General features: G+C 34.5%; 2 protein-coding genes across 2 annotated transcripts; both read left to right on the top strand.

Moving 5' to 3' along the window:
* Positions 1-1,064: 1,064 nt before the first annotated feature.
* On the top strand, positions 1,065-6,535 carry LOC132841390 (carbonic anhydrase 4-like). Its single transcript, XM_060863744.1, has 8 exons — positions 1,065-1,149; positions 3,182-3,226; positions 3,355-3,519; positions 4,138-4,283; positions 4,670-4,762; positions 5,373-5,439; positions 6,040-6,200; positions 6,344-6,535. Exons 1-8 carry the CDS (start codon positions 1,089-1,091, stop codon positions 6,533-6,535), a joined length of 930 nt encoding a protein of 309 aa, XP_060719727.1. The 5' UTR covers positions 1,065-1,088.
* Positions 6,536-9,432: 2,897 nt separating this feature from the next.
* Positions 9,433-19,776, top strand: LOC132841389 (carbonic anhydrase 4-like). The gene is made up of 9 exons (XM_060863742.1): positions 9,433-9,577; positions 11,028-11,234; positions 16,378-16,470; positions 16,599-16,763; positions 17,380-17,525; positions 17,916-18,008; positions 18,619-18,685; positions 19,286-19,446; positions 19,585-19,776. Exons 1-9 carry the CDS (start codon positions 9,433-9,435, stop codon positions 19,774-19,776), a joined length of 1,269 nt encoding a protein of 422 aa, XP_060719725.1.
* Positions 19,777-22,246: the final 2,470 nt, after the last annotated feature.

Here is a 22,246-nt window from a genome sequence, read left to right as displayed (position 1 = left end):
ACAGATACCTATGCTACAGAACTTTGCTTACTAAAACTGCCAGACACAGGAACAGTTTCTTTCCCCAGGCAATCACCCTGATCAACAACTCACCATAATTATACTCACTGCTTCTTATCATAAGTACTGCATTATCAGGACTGTCAGTCATCAAATCATCTGTATATTACACACTACTGCTGCTGTATATTGCACAAAAAGCATAATATTGTTATTTGTACTCCCACACTTTATGTACATAACTGATCCTTCATATTCTATATTCATATTTTATATATTTTATTCATTCTATATTCATATTTTATACTCATTCTGTCTATATTGTATCTCATTGTCTGCATTGTTTTCTTGTATAGTATAGTGTTGTTTATGTACCTTTGAGAGTCACAAACTGCTGGAACCAAATTCCTTGTGTGTGTCAACACACTTGGCCAATAAATCTGATTCTGATTCTGATTCTGATTTTCATGGAGGTAGCAGTTGACTGTTGACTAAAATTAGGCATGCTAGGTGAAATCAGCAATAATGTACTGAGAACAAAATATATTTTTGTTATTTTTAAGAACACAAATGTGTTAAAATTAGTTAAACACTGATTAGAACACTGGGGGATAAACTAAAATAATAATAAAGTATGACTAATACAGAGACTACATACATAATACATAGGCTAAGTACAGTATAAAAAAACCCTTAAATAAAATGAACCAAAAAAAAGGCGGGAACACAAAAGTCTGTGAAGTAGCGAAGACGAATCGATTCGGGGAGTCAGATCATTCAGCTCACCTCATCAAAAAGAGCCGAATCTTTAGAATGCCAAAAGAAATTTCGTTTCCATTTTTTCTCTAATCCCTGCAAAGATTTGTGACATTTTCCATCTTTGTAGCCTGTGAGGTTTTTAGTCAAAGTAACGAGTCTCTATCTAAACTAAAATAAGTATATGAGACGACTCATATGCGACTCATTTGTCATATGCGAGTCGCCTGTCAATGCTGACGTAAAAGAGCCAAATCGACACTGTGAAGAATCACTTTCAAACCTATCGGTTAGTTGAGACACCTTGTGGAAAGTTCTGGAAATCATCCAATATGACGCGTCTGCTTTTGATTTCTCTTCTAGCTTTAGTTTTTAAATCCTGCATTTGTGAGGGTGAGTGACGTGAAAGTGAAGGTTTTTCTCATGACAAGTTAACTAGATAACTAGTTAGCTTACCACAGTATTGTTTAAATATGCCGTTAGATATTCAGATATATCGTCAATCAACGTTTATTGTCATTTTTTCCCAGATATGTTATCGGTTATTGTAAAAACAAACAAACAAAAAACAGATATGTCACGGTTTTTGTCATTTATTCACTATAGTTACTCCGTTTTTTAATCTATTTAGCTAAGGCTAATTTAATTAGCTAGCATAGATAATTTACCTCAGGCTCGTGGTTCAGTCACAAAAGCCAGCTTGAACCTCTAGTATGGATTGACCACAACAATGTTTATTTTATAACAAAAAAAAGACTGATTATTGTATTTTGAATGTGTCTGAATACATATATAAATATATATATATATATAAATATATATATATATATATATATATATATATATATATATATATATATATATATATATATATATATATATAAATATATATATATATTTATTATTATTATTATTATTATTATAAAAATAATAAAATTATTAATTATTTTATAGGGGGCACGGTGGCTTAGTGGTTAGCACGTTCGCCTCACACCTCCAGGGTCGGGGGTTCGATTGGTTGTCACTCCGTTCAGGGTGAATCCTGCCTTGATGCCCGATGACGCCTGAGATAGGCACAGGCTCCCCGTGACCGGAGTAGTTCGGATAAGCGGTAGAAAATGAATGAGAGAGAATTATTTTATAATATTTCCGAATACATATATATTATTATAAAAATATTAAAATTAATGTTGTATAATATATAAAATTATATATATTTTTATAAGAAAATTTTATAAACATAATATAATAATAATAAATATATTTTATATATAAATAATATATACATATAAATAAACATATGTATTTATTATATTTTATATTATTATAATAATTAGATATTATTTTATATATAATTAAAATAGAAATTATATAATTATAATATTTATATATTATATATAAATAATATATTTATTTTTATTTGTTTATTTTTATAATAATTATTTTATTATTTTATTTAATTTTATTTTACTTTTTGTGAATTTTAAATTTCATTACGTTTTTACAATTTTTTTGACATCTGAAAATTCATACGGAATACTAATGTTTATGTATTGTGAATGTCTTCTCTGAAATATAACATATAGCTGATGATAATCATTAACTTGAATTACCGAAAATTGATAATTACAAAACAATTATTAGCAAGATACAACATTAGGTTGCATATACAAAAATCACATATACAGTGTTGCTTAAATATATTATATATTATATTGCAATTTTTGTAATAATTTTTGTAATAATTTTTGTTTTTTTTCTGTAATAAGAGTCGACTATTTCTGCTCTCAAACATGTAACATCTCACTACTTTTCAATAACAAAAAATATAGAATTAGCCTTAGGTTTTATAAAGTCTGTTCAAATCACTGAAAATCAGCAAGGCAATACAGTATATGTAAGATTATTATTATTATTAGTAGTAGTAGTAGTAGTAGTATTATTATTATTATTATTGTACCCAGCAGGGATGGTATGGTTCACAGCACCGGAGTGTACATTCTAAACGAGTGTCATTTATGTATGAAAAGGCCTCAGGATATTGCAGTATATCTTTCAAGTGCTATTATAAACTGTTTCATTGTCACTATAGCCACAAAGTAAATTTTGGAAACAGATTACTTAAGATGGCTTACCAGAGTTCAGCAAGCATGCAAGAAATCACAAACTAGTTCCTTCAGCATGTATGTATGTTTAAATAGAGTAAGGGTTAAAGAAGTAATAGCAGTGTTCGATGTGCCAAAATAAGTACTTTTTTTAACATTAATTTCTCTGAATTACTCAAGGTCATGTTCTCTTATTCTGAACTGCTTCTCCTTTTTATCCATATTATCATAACATTTGTATGTTGTGAGCATTTGTTTAAGTAAATATATTGTACATTACAATAAACATTTTTTTATTGTACAACGTTTTCTTCATGCAGATTGGTGCTACCAGTCCCAGATGTCCTGTGAACAGCCTTGCAAAGGTAATAATAGACAAGTGAGCATGACAGACAATGTTTATATCCAGTAATCCAACATTTTTTATATCTATTCAACTTTTACCAGCTAACATTTGATCTCACTTTGTTTGTTATTTTTCTGTTGTTTGCAGGGCCAGCAGCTTGGAATGAGGTGAATGCTGTTTGTGGTGGTAATAAACAATCTCCCATCAACATAGTGACCAAAAAGACTAAGAAGGAGTCCAGTCTTACCGCATTCAAATTCACTGGCTACAGACAGCCGTTTACCAGCACTTTGAAGAATAACGGGCAAACTGGTAATCCTGGACATTTCTATACACTTCATGTACTTTAGAGTGATAAGACTGGAAATGGGGAAATATATGGAAAGCAAGTGGGCACTCCTAAGATTGACAGGTGTGTAGGAAGGCATGAAAAGGAAACCTGGTGGGCTGTGTTACAACATATCGTCATGGGATTTCGCTGGGTTCTCCAGTCCAGGAACTAACTGCAGAGATTTCAAATGTACCTGATGTAGTAAAAATTTAGCATAGTATGCAAATTCCATAGAAAAGGGGGCATTTAATCAGCAGTCCTTCATCAGCGGTGTGACCAAAGTTTTTGCAGGGATATTATAACATTCTTTTTGGGCTCATATACAGTAGTCTAAAAATGTGTCCTCATAACATTTAGTAAGGGAGCTGTGTCTTCTGGTGCATACAGCATTATGAGCTGTAATACAGCAGGCATTTTTGTTGGTCTTGTCTAGTTTTCAAGTTGTTCTCTGTAAAGCATTTAAACTTATGAATACTCAAAGAAATCTCTTCTATCATCTCTAAATGTCATTTTGGCAACTTTCATTGCCTTGCAGGAGCAATGTTTTTTTTTTTATGGAAATGCAGGTCTATTTATTACACTTTACTTTTTCCTTGTAGTTTATCTGGACATTCCTTCTGGGGCCACTTTGAGTGGGGGAAATCTCTCAAACACCTATAATGCTGTCCAGTTGAAGTTCCACTGGGGCAGCAGTAGCAGCCCTGGGTCTGAACACACCCTTGATGGAGAACATTATCCCATGGAGGTACAGTCAAGATACTCCTCAGCACACTGATTACTAAGATCGTGTTTTTTTTTGTTTGTTTTGTTTTGTTTTCCAAATAAGGCATTATTTAGCAAGATGAATGTTGTTTATATGATGATGTTAAATATCTGTTTAGACATGGTATTACACCATACCTTCAACAGACGCGTAAGACTTTCACTATTAAATGTTACTTGTTGGACAATTTTATAGGAAAATAATCAATGATTTTGTGTAGGAATTTACCACACTGAGATGGATTGTTGTTTGGTTGAAATCTCATTAATGTACATTAACAATAAAGGTGTTTTACTCTTGATGAAGTCTCTCTCTCTCTCTCTCTCTGTCTCTCTCTCTCTCTCTCTCTCTGTCTCCCTCTATTTCAGCTGCACATCCTGCATATAAAGAACAAATACCTTACAGTAGATGAAGCACTGAATGACGTAACTGGACAAGCAATCTTGGGATTCTTCTTTGAGGTTTGCTTTTAAGTGTCTACTGTAATTTCAAACCAATTCACTGTAATTTGTATATTTTTAATGAGTCTTAATATTAAGCCATCATATACAGTAAGAAAAGCAACAGGAGGTAAAGGAGGAATGAACATTTTTCCTAAGTTTTGATGATCCTCAATTTGAATTCTTACATGTCTCTCCAAAATGTATCCAATGTGCACAATTGCATCATTTTCATACATATAAAAGCATTTAGTGAACCCTGTGAATGGGGAAGAGTCAACCTGATAATGACCACTCTCATTATGATCACTCCCAAGATTTGCACGTTACATTTTTGTCATCATTTTCAGACTGATTTAACTTGGCTTTCATGCAATGACGCCATTCACTGTCATTCATGCAGTGTGAATACTTAGATTGTGAGTTAACAAGTGTGAACACTTTTTATCTGCTGCATCAAAATATTGAATCGCACTCTATGAGCTACTGTATGAAAAGATTGGCTTTATTCCAAAACCTTGGTAGCACAATGCTCTCACATTATAACAGAGCCCCCAGTTTCTCCTGTCACACATCTGTATGTGAATTTGTTTTCTTATACATAAAATATATAATGTAATTTTTATGGCAGGAGTCAGCCACTGAAAACACGGAGTATAGTACCTTCATTGCAGCTGTAACTAAGGTGCAAGATGCAGGTAGGCATTTTTCAATGTGATACATGCTTTTCTTGAAACTTGCGATCTCTTTGCCTCTTTGTGCTGTCCTGTGCCCATGTTCAACAGTCGACAACCTCCAAATCATACAAATACGGGTCAAGAACTTTTGTTAATGTTTAAGGAGAGTGGGCAGACTAGTTTGAGCTGACAGGAAGGCTCCTGTAATTCATATAACCACTCTTTGTTGTTATAGTGAAGAGAAAAGCATAAAGTCTCTCAGAAAGCAGAACACCTTGAAATAAACGAGATATATCAGCAGATGATCTGAGGCTACACTGTAAATACTGGACAATTAAGATTGGAGAAAGATCAAGCAGTGCACTAAACCACTAATGCAACAGCCAAAGTCACTCAAAGTCACTCAGAACCAAAGAGATCAGATTTTGTTCCTTAATTTTATGTTGGATGTGAACATTAACTTAAGCCCTTGACCTATAGTTGCATGATTTTATGATTACTGCTGCCATATGACTGGCTGATTGGATAGTTGCATGAATGGAAATGGATATGAAGAAAGGGATTTGATTTCCTATGACTTCACATGTAAATACTTACATTTCTTTTATTCTTTTATTCTAGAAAGCCACACAGATCTTAACATCTCCTTGAACACACTGATCCTGTCTGAGATGAAGCTGAGGGACTACTATCGTTATGAAGGCTCTCAAACCATCCCGGGCTGTTCTGAGTCAGTGATATGGACCATGTTTAAGGAGCCTATTCCACTTAGCAAAGCTCAGGTAAGACTTATCTTTGACACTGTCAGAGGTCTGAAGAAGAACTCACTGGTTGTGTGATAGTAGTGATTGTATGGTAATGTAGTTTAAAAGAGCTACAGTATGTATTTGTGTATGTATTTCTCTATTTCCATGTTCTTTTACAGCTTGCGGCCTTTTTCGACCTGAAGTCTAAAGATGGTAAGCCATTGGTGAACACATTCAGACCAGTGCAGCCTCGGAAAGGTCGGGTTGTGTATAGATCCCACTCTGGTGCAGCTGAATCTGTTGTAGTGTTAAGCTTCACTCTTGTTCTGTTGAGTGTAATTACAACTCTGAGCTGTAATCAACTCTACTAGAGTCAAGATTGAAGACTCAAAGTTCCTCAAAACAGCTCAATTGTCAAAACTAGAGAACCAAAAATATTGAACACATAGATGATATTTTATGAAAGTTTTTAAATGTTTTATTTGTTCTTATGAGTGCAGGAAAAGAGAAAGTAGTTGAAAGGAAAAAGTTTATTTGTTCTTTTTTTGTGGGTATGTTTCTTTTCACATTGTTCATATTTTCAGAATTGTTTTATTTTGTTCTTTTGTTGAGGATGCTTCCTTTTAGTCAAATAGATATTTATAAATAGATAATAATTATTTTTGAAGATTTATATACATTATTAATAATACCAGATTAATAATCAACTGAACATACTTTTTATAAGTACTTTAATATCAATTACATTTTATTTCTTAACCCTTGTATGGTGTTCGGGTCTGTGGGACCATTTTCATTTTTTATCAATATAAAAATTATATTATAAATTATTTTTTTAGACTCATATAGAAAAAATAATTTTTTAGACTTTTTTTAGAAAAAAAAAAAAAAAATGGAAAGAAAGTCATGGCATTGTAGAATCCAGCTTGGTGGCATTGTTTGCCAAAGAAAATGAAAAAAATGTTTTTTGTATTAATGTTAAATAAATGTTTTACAGATGCAAAAAAAAAAAAAAAACACCACCACTTTGGTATTTATTAATAAAAATTATTTGTGTTTGCAAACTGCTTTTGTGTAAGAAAGTCTCATGCACTTGTGTTGAGGTTCTCTCAGTGTTAGTGGTGAAATGGCCAGACAATTAGTTGGGCCAGGGGTTGACAAATCAGGGCTGTTTTATGTCGTAGATAGTTTTTATTTGTAGTTTGTGTATCTATAGCACAATGTGTTCCAGATGATCTAATCAGAATCAGGAATAAGTCAAGAAGCTTTTATTGTCATTTCAACTATATATAGCTGATGCAGTACATAGAGACATGGGACATTTCTCCAGGACCATGGTGCTACATTAGAACAAAGACAGAGAACAACACAGAGCTAAAGATTTAAGTACATTAGTCCACATTAGTGCATCTGTGCAACCTGGTGCACTCTTAACCCGAATTAGTTGACATTACTGGAGATTTTCGAGAAACCCCGTTGCACTAAACCATTTTAGTTTTTACACAGGATAAAACTAAACAAGTTAAGTTGTTTGAACATAGAATCTCAAGTCATGCAATAGACAAATCAAGTTTACATTAGTAGTCTTTACTGAAATTCATTAGTTCACATTACTAATGTTTTATGTACATATGCTAGCTTTAGCGACAAGCACGTGTAACGTACATGCATAACTTACACACGCTTATATGAACCAAGGAAAAAAAAAGTTATGTCAGCGAAATACAAACGTTGTAACTGTTCTAACATATAACACTGGCTAATGTTATTAAATGTGACCTGACAGAAATAGCTCATGTTAATGTGAACAGAGAAAACGAGAAAAAAATACTAGCATCGATTGACACATTAACACTTCTTATTGACATTAAACTAACATCAGTTTTAGGGTAATCATTTATTGTCAGAAAGATTTCTATATATTAGACTATTTACATTCACCGTTTCAAAGTGCTTTCAAAAATCCCCGGTTTGCACGCCGAGGACCAGACAGCGCATTGTCACATCCTGTTTCAGGCCCCTCCCCTCTCTTCCCCCGTTGTCTCTGCTTCACACGATCATTGCACTCAATATTTCATCCGAATAGTGCAAACAACTAATTTGAATTAGTAGTGACAAAAAAACGACAAAGAATAAGTAATGACCACTTAAAATGTTTCATTAACACAAAATCTGGGTTTAGACTGTTTCTCCTACAGAACATTAATTTGTGTCATGTTAACAATTTTTATTTATTAAACAATGTCATACTCTCAATCTGCTTAGCTATATTTAATGTTGTGGAACGTCCTTGTAATTAGTTCCTGTTACAGCAGATGGAAAAAAAAATACAACCCAATTACTGACAACAAAAAAAATGTTGAAGAGAAAAATTGCCAGCCCTAAAAGAAATTGATTGATTATATAGTCTAGGCCTGGTCCGTGCTGCACTGTGATTTTCTTTTCTTTTACAATCTGCTGGACTGAGTGGAACATGAGAAATTAGATGATCTGGAAAGAGGATGATCAATAAGTGCAGCAAAAGTAATCAAAAATGTAAGGCACCAGTAACAAGCTGTGTGGATAGATGGATAGTAAACATAATAAAAATAGATAGATAAACTTATTTACAAATGTATTAGTATGAACACACACACAATACATTTCATTTCGTTTCCTTTCATTCAGTTCAAGTTGCTGCAAATGTCAAGTAAACTTTCAACACTAACTTGGTACCAGAACTGGTGTGCTTTTGACACAATGAGGAGTCAATGTCAGCAAGCCAAAGATGATTACTTATTTATAAATCACGCCTCAGTGTGTCACTGTGGATTTTACTGGTTTTTAGTTACATCTAATGTTTACTAAAAAAGTTTCAAGTTCATTGTCTTGTGTATAAAGAATGCTTGTTCTTTCAGCTGCTCCCTAGTGCTTTCAATGTATGCAGTTATGAAGTGGTGTATTAGGAGATATTACACATTCAATGTTTTATTTTAATTAGAACTTTTAATCATTTTTTTGTACTGTATGTGCAATAACTCTCACCATGCCCCCCCCTCTCTCTCTCTCTCTCTCTCTCTATATATATATATACTGCTCAAAAAAATAAAGGGAACAGTTAAGCAACACATCCTAGATCTGAATGAATTAAATAGTCTTATTAAATACTTTGTTCTTTACATAGTTCAATGTGCTGACAACAAAATCACACAAAAATTATCAATGAAAATCAATTTTATTAACCCATGGAGGTCTGGATTTGGAGTCACACTCAAAATGTACGTGGAAAATGTACGTCACATGTGCTCAGTGTGAACCTGCTTTTGTGAAGAGCACAGGGCGCCAGTGGCGAATTTGCCAATCTCGGTGTTCTCTGGCAAATGCCAAACATCCTGCTCGGTGTTGGGCTGTAAACGCAACCCCCACCTGTGGATGTCGGGCCCTCATACCACCCTCATGGAGTCTGTTTCTGACCATTTGAGCAGACACATGCACATTTGTGACCTGCTGGAGGTAATTTTGCAGGGCTCTGGCAGTGCTCCTCCTGTTCCTCCTTGCATCCACCAGCTGGAAGAGGACTCCAGTGTCAACCTTTGACACTCTGATGAACTCCATGCCCAAGATGGTTAAAGCAGTGCTGGAAAATAATGGTGTTCACACAAATTATTGACACTTTGGGCCCAATTTGTACATTTTACTTAGTGGTGTACTCACTTTGTGGCTAGCGTTTTACACATTAATGGCTGTGTGTTCAGTTATTTTGAGGGGAAAGCAAATTTACACTGTTATACAAGCTGTACACTGTTCACTACTTTACACAGTAGCAAAATGTCATTTCTTCAGTGTTGTCACATGAAAAGATATAATAAAATATTTACAAAAATGTGAGGGATGTACTCACATCTGTCAGATACTGTAAATTTTAACCCCTTCCACTCCTAGTTTTCAGCCCTATCACCCTGCCTGTTCTATTATTCTGCCTGTAACATTATCATAAACAACATCCTTGTAGAGTACTTGTAATGCTATAGACAGATACACTGAGTACTACGGAAGACCTAAGAGGCCATGCATTACTAGATTTCTTTCTTCTTTTGTCAATTTTCTCATGATGTCTACATGTACCCCATTGTTAATATATAATGGATTATTAAAATGTTATGCCTTTATGTTCATAAATACTGTCAAATTGTTTTCAATTCGTTTTGTCATTGCATTTATTAAAAAATTATCATTTTTGTATTAATTTATTGTCCTCTTTCAGCGCACCTACAATATACAGTATGTGTGGCTAGTTTAAATGTGCTTTCAGAAACAGGGCTGGATTAACCGCAGTAGGGTCACTATCCATCACAGCTTTCTTTATGCAGAAATCATGAGAAAATTAAGTCATTATCCTGACAAAACGACAAAGAAAAAACAATGCATGGCCTCTTAGGACTTCTGTAGAGTACAAATGTTTGAATAGCCTCGAGACAAAATAAAGAGGAAGAAACTGAATTGCTAAGAGCATGAAATTTAGTCTGTTATAATTTATATATTTCCTTCATTATTGCAAGTAATATAATTATTATAGAATAATACAAATGTTCAAAAGTTATAGTAAAAAAATCTTTGCATCTTCCTTAAAGTGATAAAAGTAACATAGCAAGCTGAAGTGTTATTGTGTTGTTAACTTCACAAAAGAAACAAAATAGAGCCTGGTGAGGAATAATGACCCACGCTGCTATTATTTTCCTAAAAAAGCACATCATGAAGTCTTTTATATCTTATATTAGTTCTGCTGAACACTGTGGAACAACTATGAAATAAGCAAGTTCCTGTTTTCACTTACACTGTAGCAGCTATAAAAAGTAGCCTCCATTTTTGTGCTTTCTCTTGAAGTTGCTGCTTATCAGGATACCAAGAAACTACAAACTAATTTATCATGCACTCTGACACTGGAGACTAAGAGTCAGAGTCTATTGTTTGAGGACTCCATCAGTGTTTATGCAGCACTGCACGCCATCAGTGTTTATGAGGAACTGCACGCCATCAGTGTTTATGCGAAACTGCACGCCATCAGTGTTTATGCGGAACTGCACGCCATCAGTATTTATGCGGAACGGCACGCCATTAGTGTTTATGCATAATCTTAAGAAAACAACCGATGACAATGTCAGTCTCTGGTACTTATGCTTCATTTGTACTTATTTCTACAGATACCTATGCTACAGAACTTTGCTTACTAAAACTGCCAGACACAGGAACAGTTTCTTTCCCCAGGCAATCACCCTGATCAACAACTCACCATAATTATACTCACTGCTTCTTATCATAAGTACTGCATTATCAGGACTGTCAGTCATCAAATCATCTGTATATTACACACTACTGCTGCTGTATATTGCACAAAAAGCATAATATTGTTATTTGTACTCCCACACTTTATGTACATAACTGATCCTTCATATTCTATATTCATATTTTATATATTTTATTCATTCTATATTCATATTTTATACTCATTCTGTCTATATTGTATCTCATTGTCTGCATTGTTTTCTTGTATAGTATAGTGTTGTTTATGTACCTTTGAGAGTCACAAACTGCTGGAACCAAATTCCTTGTGTGTGTCAACACACTTGGCCAATAAATCTGATTCTGATTCTGATTCTGATTTTCATGGAGGTAGCAGTTGACTGTTGACTAAAATTAGGCATGCTAGGTGAAATCAGCAAGAATGTACTGAGAACAAAATATATTTTTGTTATTTTTAAGAACACAAATGTGTTAAAATTAGTTAAACACTGATTAGAACACTGGGGGATAAACTAAAATAATAATAAAGTATGACTAATACAGAGACTACATACATAATACATAGGCTAAGTACAGTATAAAAAAACCCTTAAAGAAAATGAACCAAAAAAAAAGGCGGGAACACAAACGTCTGTGAAGTAGCGAAGACGAATCGATTCGGGGAGTCAGATCATTCAGCTCACCTCATCAAAAAGAGCCGAATCTTTAGAATGCCAAAAAAAATTTCGTTTCCATTTTTTCTCTAATCCCTGCAAAGATTTGTGACATTTTCCATCTTTGTAGCCTGTGAGGTTTTTAGTCAAAGTAACGAGTCTCTATCTAAACTAAAATAAGTATATGAGACGACTCATATGCGACTCATTTGTCATATGCGAGTCGCCTGTCAATGCTGACGTAAAAGAGCCAAATCGACACTGTGAAGAATCACTTTCAAACCTATCGGTTAGTTGAGACACCTTGTGGAAAGTTCTGGAAATCATCCAATATGACGCGTCTGCTTTTGATTTCTCTTCTAGCTTTAGTTTTTAAATCCTGCATTTGTGAGGGTGAGTGACGTGAAAGTGAAGGTTTTTCTCATGACAAGTTAACTAGTTAACTAGTTAGCTTACCACAGTATTGTTTAAATATGCCGTTAGATATTCAGATATATCGTCAATCAACGTTTATTGTCATTTTTTCCCAGATATGTTATCGGTTATTGTAAAAACAAACAAACAAAAAACAGATATGTCACGGTTTTTGTCATTTATTCACTATAGTTACTCCGTTTTTTAATCTATTTAGCTAAGGCTAATTTAATTAGCTAGCATAGATAATATATATATATATATATATATATATATATATATATACATAATTATTATTATTATTATTATTATTATTATTATAAAAATAGCACGTTCGCCTCACACCTCCAGGGTTGGGGGGTTCGATTCCCGCCTCCGCCTTGTGTGTGTGGAGTTTGCATGTTCTCCTCGTGCCTCGGGGGTTTCCTCCGGGTACTCCGGTTTCCTCCCCCGGTCCAAAGACATGCATGGTAGGTTGATTGGCATCTCTGGAAAATTGTCCGTAGTGTGTGATTGCGTGAGTGAATCAGTGTGTGTGTGTGCGTGTGTGTGTGTGTGTGTGTGCCCTGCGATGGGTTGGCGCTCCGTCCAGGGTGAATCCTGCCTTGATGCCCAGTGACGCCTGAGATAGGCACAGGCTCCCCGTGACCCGAGGTAGTTCGGATAAGCGGTAGAAGATGAATGAATGAATGAATGAATGAATGAATGAATATAAATAAAATATGTATTTTTATTTGTTTATTCTTATAATAATTATTTTATTATTTTATTTAATTTTTTTTTTACTTTTTGTGAATTTAAAATTTCATTACATTTAAAAAAATTTTTTGACATCTGAAAATTCATACGGAATACTAATGTTTATGTATTGTGAATTTCTTCTCTGAAATATAACATATAGCTGATGATAATCATTAACTTGAATTACCGAAAATTAATAATTACAAAACAATTGTTAGCAAGATACAACATTAGGTTGCATATACAAAAATCACATATACAGTGTTGCTTAAATATATTATATATTATATTATACTTTGCAATTTTTTATTCAGGAATATGTTCCAATATTATATATGTGTAATTGGCAAACGTATGTGAACCTTTCAAAATCCCAGTGTTGATGATGTTCTGTACTGAGAAATTCTTTAGGTTGGAATCAGTTAAAAATTATATTAAGATGACATAAAAATTTGTTATTAGTTTAATAAATAATAAAAAATATTGTATTTGGCACTGTGGCAGGAATAATGCAGATTGCATTATGAAATGCAATACAGTGATGACTAAGGTAAATTACCTAATATTTATTCCTGCTCTATCGTATTTGATACGAATATATTTACCATAATTATAACATGTATTATTAAAAATTTTAACACAACATTTTCAAAATGAGCAAAAATTTCCCTGTGAAAAACTAGCAAGCCGGTCTATGAAGGCAGACATACTGAAAAAGTCTGCCTAAAGCCTGCTCTTGTTTGGAGAGCATGGGTAAATCCATTAGGGGCTAAAAGACAAGTCTCAAATTGTATACAACAGGTTTTTGAGGAATGTATTGATAATGCAGCTGTTGCAGAGGTCTCAGAATCTCTTGCAGAGGTCTCAGAATCTCTCATATTACTACTCATATCTCTCACCCCTAACCCTAAGTTTGGGGGTTCGAGTCTCGGGCCGGCCACGACTGAGGTGCCCTTGAGCAAGGCACCAAAATCACCCCAACTGCTCTCTGGGCGCCGCAGCATAAAAATGGCTGCCCACTGCTCCGGGTGTGTGTTCACGGAGTGTGTGTGTTCACTGCTGTGTGTGTGCACTTTGGATGGGTTAAACGCAGAGAAGAAATTCTGAGTATGGGTCACCATACTTAGCTGTATGTCACGTCACTTTCACTTTTTCACTTTAAGTTCTAAGTTAAGCGAGACAAATCATTTGGCTCAGCTCTGTAATAAGAGTCGACTATTTCTGCTCTCAAACATGTAACATCTCACTACTTTTCAATAACAAAAAATATAGAATTAGCCTTAGGTTTTATAAAGTCTGTTCAAATCACTGAAAATCAGCAAGGCAATACAGTATATGTAAGATTATTATAATTATTATTATAATTATTATTATAATTATTATTATTATTGTTATTATTGTTGTTGTTATTATTATTATTAATAATAAGAACAATAATAATAATTATTATTATTAGTAGTAGTAGTAGTATTGCGTCTGCTGTGTTTCATTAGGTTCATTTCCATTTATGTTAGTGTTATGAGAGCCATGAGGGCTCCCTCTGCTGGCCTGCAGAGGATTTGCTGCACTTTACCATCAGGCCTCTAATTCCCACAATCCATTGCACCATCAACTCAGCACACCTGTTTCCTGTTTGTAATCACCTGGTCTATTTAAGCTCACTCAGAACTCTCGTATGACGTGAAGTATTGTTAGCCTGTCTGCATACTGAGTGTATTTCTCTGTTCTGTCTATTGCCTTGTTTTGACCCTGCCTGTCGTTAGTGTTTGTGATTGTTTGCTACCTGCCCTGACCTACACCTGGACTATTGACTACTGCTTTTGGATTTCATGGTGTTTGCCTGGTGTTTTGACCCTTGCCTGTTTTTGGATATTGCTAATAAACCAGCATTTGGATCGAACCGGTTTCACGTGTATGACAGTAACTAATTGTCTTTCCTAATACAATGAACTACATTTTTATCTAGCAGTACAGCAGATGTTTTGTGCCTAATTCACACACCTATGAGTCAAACACATGGCTCATCCTCCAGCTGCAAATATCGAAATCAATTTTACTGCAAACATAAGACAAAACAAATATATTCCGTTTAGTGAATCAGATGTTATACTTGTTTACAAACAACACATTTCTGGAGCTTGAGCCAATTGTCTCATTCTTACGGAGAGGAACAGGCCAGAAATAGGATTTTAACAAGGTCTAACAAAGAGTCTGGCAATAGAACTGTTTGTATTTCCCAGAAAAACGACAGGTCAACATCTAGAAAAAAAGTGATAAATTAATTTTTACTAATCACACAATATTAAAGGTTCATTCTACAATTGGCAGTAATTGAGATCCTGTGAACATCTAAGGATAAAATATAAAAATGATGAATCACATCCTTTTTTAATTGCTTCAAATTTTACATTTCAGTTTTAGCCAATATGTATTCAAAGTCCAACCAGATGAAACAGAAATCACTAGTTGAATGAAATTGGGTTTGCACAAATAGGACAAAAGTACAGGGTGTCCCAAATGTCAAAAGAAGATCACAATGAAATTGTTCATCTTCATTGTTAAGATTTTTATTGTGTATTCAGTTCTAAGAACCCTTATTTTTGTGCCCTTTAAAAGTTCAAAGCAAGACTGATGTATAAACAGCCAATATAAGATGTTGACTGTGGACCAATGAACAAGCACTGACTGTAATTAATGATATGCCAACTTATCACCCAGCAGGGATGGTATGGTTCACAGCACCGGAGTGTACATTCTAAACGAGTGTCATTTATGTATGAAAAGGCCTCAGGATATTGCAGTATATCTTTCAAGTGCTATTATAAACTGTTTCATTGTCACTATAGCCACAAAGTAAATTTTGGAAACAGATTACTTAAGATGGCTTACCAGAGTTCAGCAAGCAGGCATGAAATCACAAACTAGTTCCTTCAGCATGTATGTATGTTTAAATACAACAGAGTAAGGGTTAAAGAAGTAATAGCAGTGTTCGATGTGCCAAAATAAGTACTTTTTTTAACATTCATTTCTCTGAAATACTCAAGGTCATGTTCTCTTATTCTGAACTGCTTCTCCTTTTTATCCATATTATCATAACATTTGTATGTTGTGAGCATTTGTTTAAGTAAATATATTGTACATTGTACCACCTCTGCACTGTTTTCTTCATGCAGATTGGTGCTACCAGTCCCAGGTGTCCTGTGAACAGCCTTGCAAAGGTAATAATAGACACGTGAGCATGACAGACAATGTTTATATCCAGTAATCCAACATTTTTTATATCTATTCAACTTTTACCAGCTAACATTTGATCTAACTCTGTTTGTTATTTTTCTGTTGTTTGCAGGGCCAGCAGCTTGGAATGAGGTGAATGCTGTTTGTGGTGGTAATAAACAATCTCCCATCAACATAGTGACCAAAAAGACTAAGAAGGAGTCCAGTCTTACCGCATTCAAATTCACTGGCTACAGTCAGCCGTTTACCAGCACTTTGAAGAATAACGGGCAAACTGGTAATCCTGGACATTTCTATACACTTCATGTACTTTAGAGTGATAAGACTGGAAATGGGGAAATATATGGAAAGCAAGTGGGCACTCCTAAGATTGACAGGTGTGTAGGAAGGCGTGAAAAGGAAACCTGGTGGGTTGTGTTACAACATATCGTCATGCGATTTCGCTGGGTTCTCCAGTCCAGGAACTAACTGCAGAGATTTCAAATGTACCTGATGTAGTAAGAATTAAGCGTAGTATGCAAATTCCATAGAAAAGGGGGCATTTAATCAGCTCTCCTTCATCAGCGGTGTGACCAAAGTTTTTGCAGGGATATTATAACATTCTTTTTGGGCTCATATACAGTAGTCTAAAAATGTGTCATAACATTTAGTAAGGGAGCTGTGTCTTCTGGTGCATACAGCATTATGAGCTGTAATACAGTAGGCATTTTTGTTGGACTTGTCTAGTTTTCAAGTTGTTCTCTGTAAAGCATTTAAACTTATGAATACTCAAAGAAATCTCTTCTATTATCTCTAAATGTCATGTTGGCAACTTTCATTGCCTTGCAGGAGCAATGTTTTTTTTTTTTATGGAAATGCAGGTCTATTTATTACACTTTACTTTTTCCTTGTAGTTTATCTGGACATTCCTTCTGGAGCCACTTTGAGTGGGGGAAATCTCTCAAACACCTATAATGCTGTCCAGTTGGATTTCCACTGGGGCAGCAGTAGCAGCCCTGGGTCTGAACACACCCTTGATGGAGAACATTATCCCATGGAGGTACAGTCAAGATACTCCTCAGCACACTGATTACTAAGATTGTGTTTTTTTTTGTTTGTTTTGTTTTGTTTTCCAAATAAGGCATTATTTAGCAAGATGAATGTTGTTTATATGATGATGTTAAATATCTGTTTAGACATGGTATTACACCATACCTTCAACAGACACGTGAGACTTTCACTATTAAATGTTACTTTTTGGACAATTTTATAGGAAAATAATCAATGATTTTGTGTAGGAATTTACCACACTGAGATGGATTGTTGTTTGGTTGAAATCTCATTAATGTACATTAACAATAAAGGTGTTTTACTCTTGATGAAGTCTCTCTCTCTCTCTCTCTCTCTCTCTCGCTCTCTCTCCCTCTCTCTCTGTCTCCCTCTATTTCAGCTGCACATCCTGCATATAAAGAACAAATACCTTACAGTAGATGAAGCACTGAATGACGTAACTGGACAAGCAATCTTGGGATTCTTCTTTGAGGTTTGCTTTTAAGTGTCTACTGTAATTTCAAACCAATTCACTGTAATTTGTATATTTTTAATGAGTCTTAATATTAAGCCATCATATACAGTAAGAAAAGCAACAGGAGGTAAAGGAGGAATGAACATTTTTCCTAAGTTTTGATGATCCTCAATTTGAATTCTTACATGTCTCTCCAAAATGTATCCAATGTGTACAATTGCATCATTTTCATACATATAAAAGCATTTAGTGAACCCTGTGAATGGGGAAGAGTCAACCTGATAATGACCACTCTCATTATGATCACTCCCAAGATTTGCACGTTACATTTTTGTCATCATTTTCAGACTGATTTGACTTGGCTTTCATGCAATGACGCCATTCACTGTCATTCATGCAGTGTGAATACTTAGATTGTGAGTTAACAAGTGTGAACACTTTTTATCTGCTGCATCAAAATATTGAATCGCACTCTATGAGCTACTGTATGAAAAGATTGGCTTTATTCCAAAACCTTGGTAGCACAATGCTCTCACATTATAACAGAGCCCCCAGTTTCTCCTGTCACACATCTGTATGTGAATTTGTTTTCTTATACATAAAATATATAATGTAATTTTTATGGCAGGAGTCAGCCACTGAAAACACGGAGTATAGTACCTTCATTGCAGCTGTAACTAAGGTCCAAGATGCAGGTAGGCATTTTTCAATGTGATACATGCTTTTCTTGAAACTTGCGATCTCATTGCCTCTTTGTGCTGTCCTGTGCCCATGTTCAACAGTCGACAACCTCCAAATCATACAAATACGGGTCAAGAACTTTTGTTAATGTTTAAGGAGAGTGGGCAGACTAGTTTGAGCTGACAGGAAGGCTCCTGTAATTCATATAACCACTCTTTGTTGTTATAGTGAAGAGAAAAGCATAAAGTCTCTCAGAAAGCAGAACACCTTGAAATAAACGAGATATATCAGCAGATGATCTGAGGCTACACTGTAAATACTGGACAATTAAGATTGGCGAAAGATCAAGCAGTGCACTAAACCACTAATGCAACAGCCAAAGTCACTCAAAGTCACTCAGAACCAAAGAGATCAGATTTTGTTCCTTAATTTTATGTTGGATGTGAACATTAACTTAAGCCCTTGACCTATAGTTGCATGATTTTATGATTACTGCTGCCATATGACTGGCTGATTGGATAGTTGCATGAATGGAAATGGATATGAAGAAAGGGATTTGATTTCCTATGACTTCACATGTAAATACTTACATTTCTTTTATTCTTTTATTCTAGAAAGCCACACAGATCTTAACATCTCCTTGAACACACTGATCCTGTCTGAGATGAAGCTGAGGGACTACTATCGTTATGAAGGCTCTCAAACCATCCCGGGCTGTTCTGAATCAGCGATCTGGACCATGTTTAAGGAGCCTATTCCACTTAGCAAAGCTCAGGTAAGACTTATCTTTGACACTGTCAGAGGTTTTAAGAAGAGCTCACTGGTTGTGTGATAGTAGTGATTGTATGGTAATGTAGTTTAAAATAGCTATGTATTTGTGTATGTATTTCTCTATTTCCATGTTCTTTTACAGCTTGCGGCCTTTTTCGACCTGAAGTCTAAAGATGGTAAGCCATTGGTGAACACATTCAGACCAGTGCAGCCTCGGAAAGGTCGGGTTGTGTATAGATCTCACTCTGGTGCAGCTGAATCTGTTGTAGTGTTAAGCTTCACTCTTGTTCTGTTGAGTGTAAGTACAACTCTGAGCTGTAATCAACTCTACTAGAGTCAAGATTGAAGACTCAAAATTCCTCAAAACAGTTCAATTGTCAAAACTAGAGAACCAAAAATATTGAACACATAGATGATATTTTATGAAAGTTTTTAAATGTTTTATTTGTTCTTATGAGTGCAGGAAAGGAGAAAGTAGTTGAAAGGAAAAAGTTTATTTGTTCTTTTTTGTGGGTATGTTTCTGTTCACATTGTTCATATTTTCAGAATTGTTTTATTTTGTTCTTTTGTTGAGGATGCTTCCTTTTAGTCAAATAGATATTTATAAATAGATAATAATTATTTTTGAAGATTTATATACATTATTAATAATACCAGATTAATAATCAACTGAACATACTTTTTATAAGTACTTTAATATCAATTACATTTTATTCCTTAACCCTTGTATGGTGTTCGGGTCTGTGGGACCATTTTCATTTTTTATCAATATAAAAATTATATTATAAATTATTTTTTAGACTCAAACTCATTGGCCTTGGCTCATTTTCTGTGAAGAACATATATCATACATATTTTCAATGATCACACACTGTACACCCCTCCTGCACATTTATATTACATAAGGATGTTCAGGTCCACTGGACCCAGGGCTAATAAAAGTGTGAAAATTGTCAGTCCTGTGTACCTGTAAACTGATTCCATCCAGAAAATTATTCTGGATTGCACTAAAAACAAAAATACAAACATCGTACAAGGGTTAATAGACTTGTGCAGTTGTTTAGTTGTATGGCAGATTTGTAAAAAAAAAAAAAAAATGGAAAGAAAGTCATGGCATTGTAGAATCCAGCTTGGTGGCTTTGTTTGCCAATGAAAATGAAAAAAATGTTTTTTGTATTAATGTTGAATAAATGTTTTACAGATGCAAAAAAAAAACACCACCACTTTGGTATTTATTAATAAAAATTATTTGTGTTTGCAAACTGCTTTTGTGTAAGAAAGTCTCATGCACTTGTGTTGAGGTTCTCTCAGTGTTAGTGGTGAAATGCCCAGATAATTAGTTGGGCCAGGGGTTGACAAATCAGGGCTGTTTTATGTCATAGATAGTTTTTATTTGTAGTTTGTGTATCTATAGCACAATGTGTTCCAGATAATCTAATCAGAATCAGGAATAAGTCAAGAAGCTTTTATTGTCATTTCAACTATATATAGCTGATGCAGTACATAGAGACGTGCTACATTAGAACAAAGACAGAGAACAACACAGAGCTAACATCATGCTTTGTGTGGTCAGCCACCATGTTTTAATCTAATCAAAAGATTTTTTGTTTGGGTAACACATTGGCGCTGATATGCAGGTGTTTCTCTGGTGTCAGCATTAGTGTCTAAACTACAGAGATTTGTGTTGTCCTTTTAACTCATTTGAACTCAGCTAGTGTAATCTTTAATAGGACAAGAGTCTGATATACTGATGTAGTTCCAACAGTTTTCCAGTAGATGTCAGCAAGCCTATGTTAAAGATTGTACTTTCTGCAGGCTGTAGAGTGACATTTCCCACAGGCTCAAACTACATTTAACCTTTAAAGTCACCATCACGAGACACTTATAAATTCTCCACGCTGCAGTAGATAGGAACCCTAAAGATAAAAACACAAGTGTAGTGAGACTCTATTCTAGTGAACCTTTGAACATAACACTACAGGCAGCAGTGCAGATATTAAAGTATTTAACTAAGGCTCCAGATAAGGGCATAATTGTAACTGTAACTGCTAGAAATAGACTCAAAGTTTCACGTTAAATATATTAAATTATTAATAAACTTTTCCAGCTGAGTTTCCTTAAACTTTCTTGCATTTATTAAAAAAAGAAAGAATGACAATTTTTGAGACTATAATATTGCTTAGCATTTTGTAACTTCGAACCTTTGAACTTAAAATAGTAACAACATACACACAATATCAATTTACTTAACTGTCATAGTATTAACACTGGGGTGGCACACTCAAGGGGATATATATATATATATATATATATATGAAAAAGTGAACTTAATTTATTTAAGTGACATCAATGGACTGTCATTTATGTGCAACAGCGAAGGTCAGATAATGTTGCTTTTTATTATGAAAATAATTGATACAAAACAATCAGACAATGAGCATGAGCTACGTTGGAATAACCAACATTGTATTCTTCGTAGGGTGAATTTTCTAGTTCATTTATAGTTTATTTAAAGCAGAGAGCATTAAGAACTGCCATCTGAGTAGTAAAATCAATACTGACTATAAAGATCACATTAATGATAAAATGAGACACATTAGACAGTTAATTGAAGACATCAGATTACATAAGGAGACGTGTTCTGAGAGGAAAACTGTAATGTCAGTGAATGTATTCATTGTGGCAAGTACTGTAATCAGGACTAAATAAATCCAAGTATTCTATTTGCTTTGAGCGACTGATTGGCACATAGGAAGCCCCACCTCAGGTTTGTCAATGTGCTAATTGCCATAGGATTTCCTTTT

The sequence above is a fragment of the Tachysurus vachellii genome, chromosome 26, assembly GCF_030014155.1.
Source record: "Tachysurus vachellii isolate PV-2020 chromosome 26, HZAU_Pvac_v1, whole genome shotgun sequence".
Classification (NCBI taxonomy): Eukaryota; Metazoa; Chordata; class Actinopteri; order Siluriformes; family Bagridae; genus Tachysurus; species Tachysurus vachellii.
This window is presented reverse-complemented; position numbering and strand designations above follow the sequence as displayed.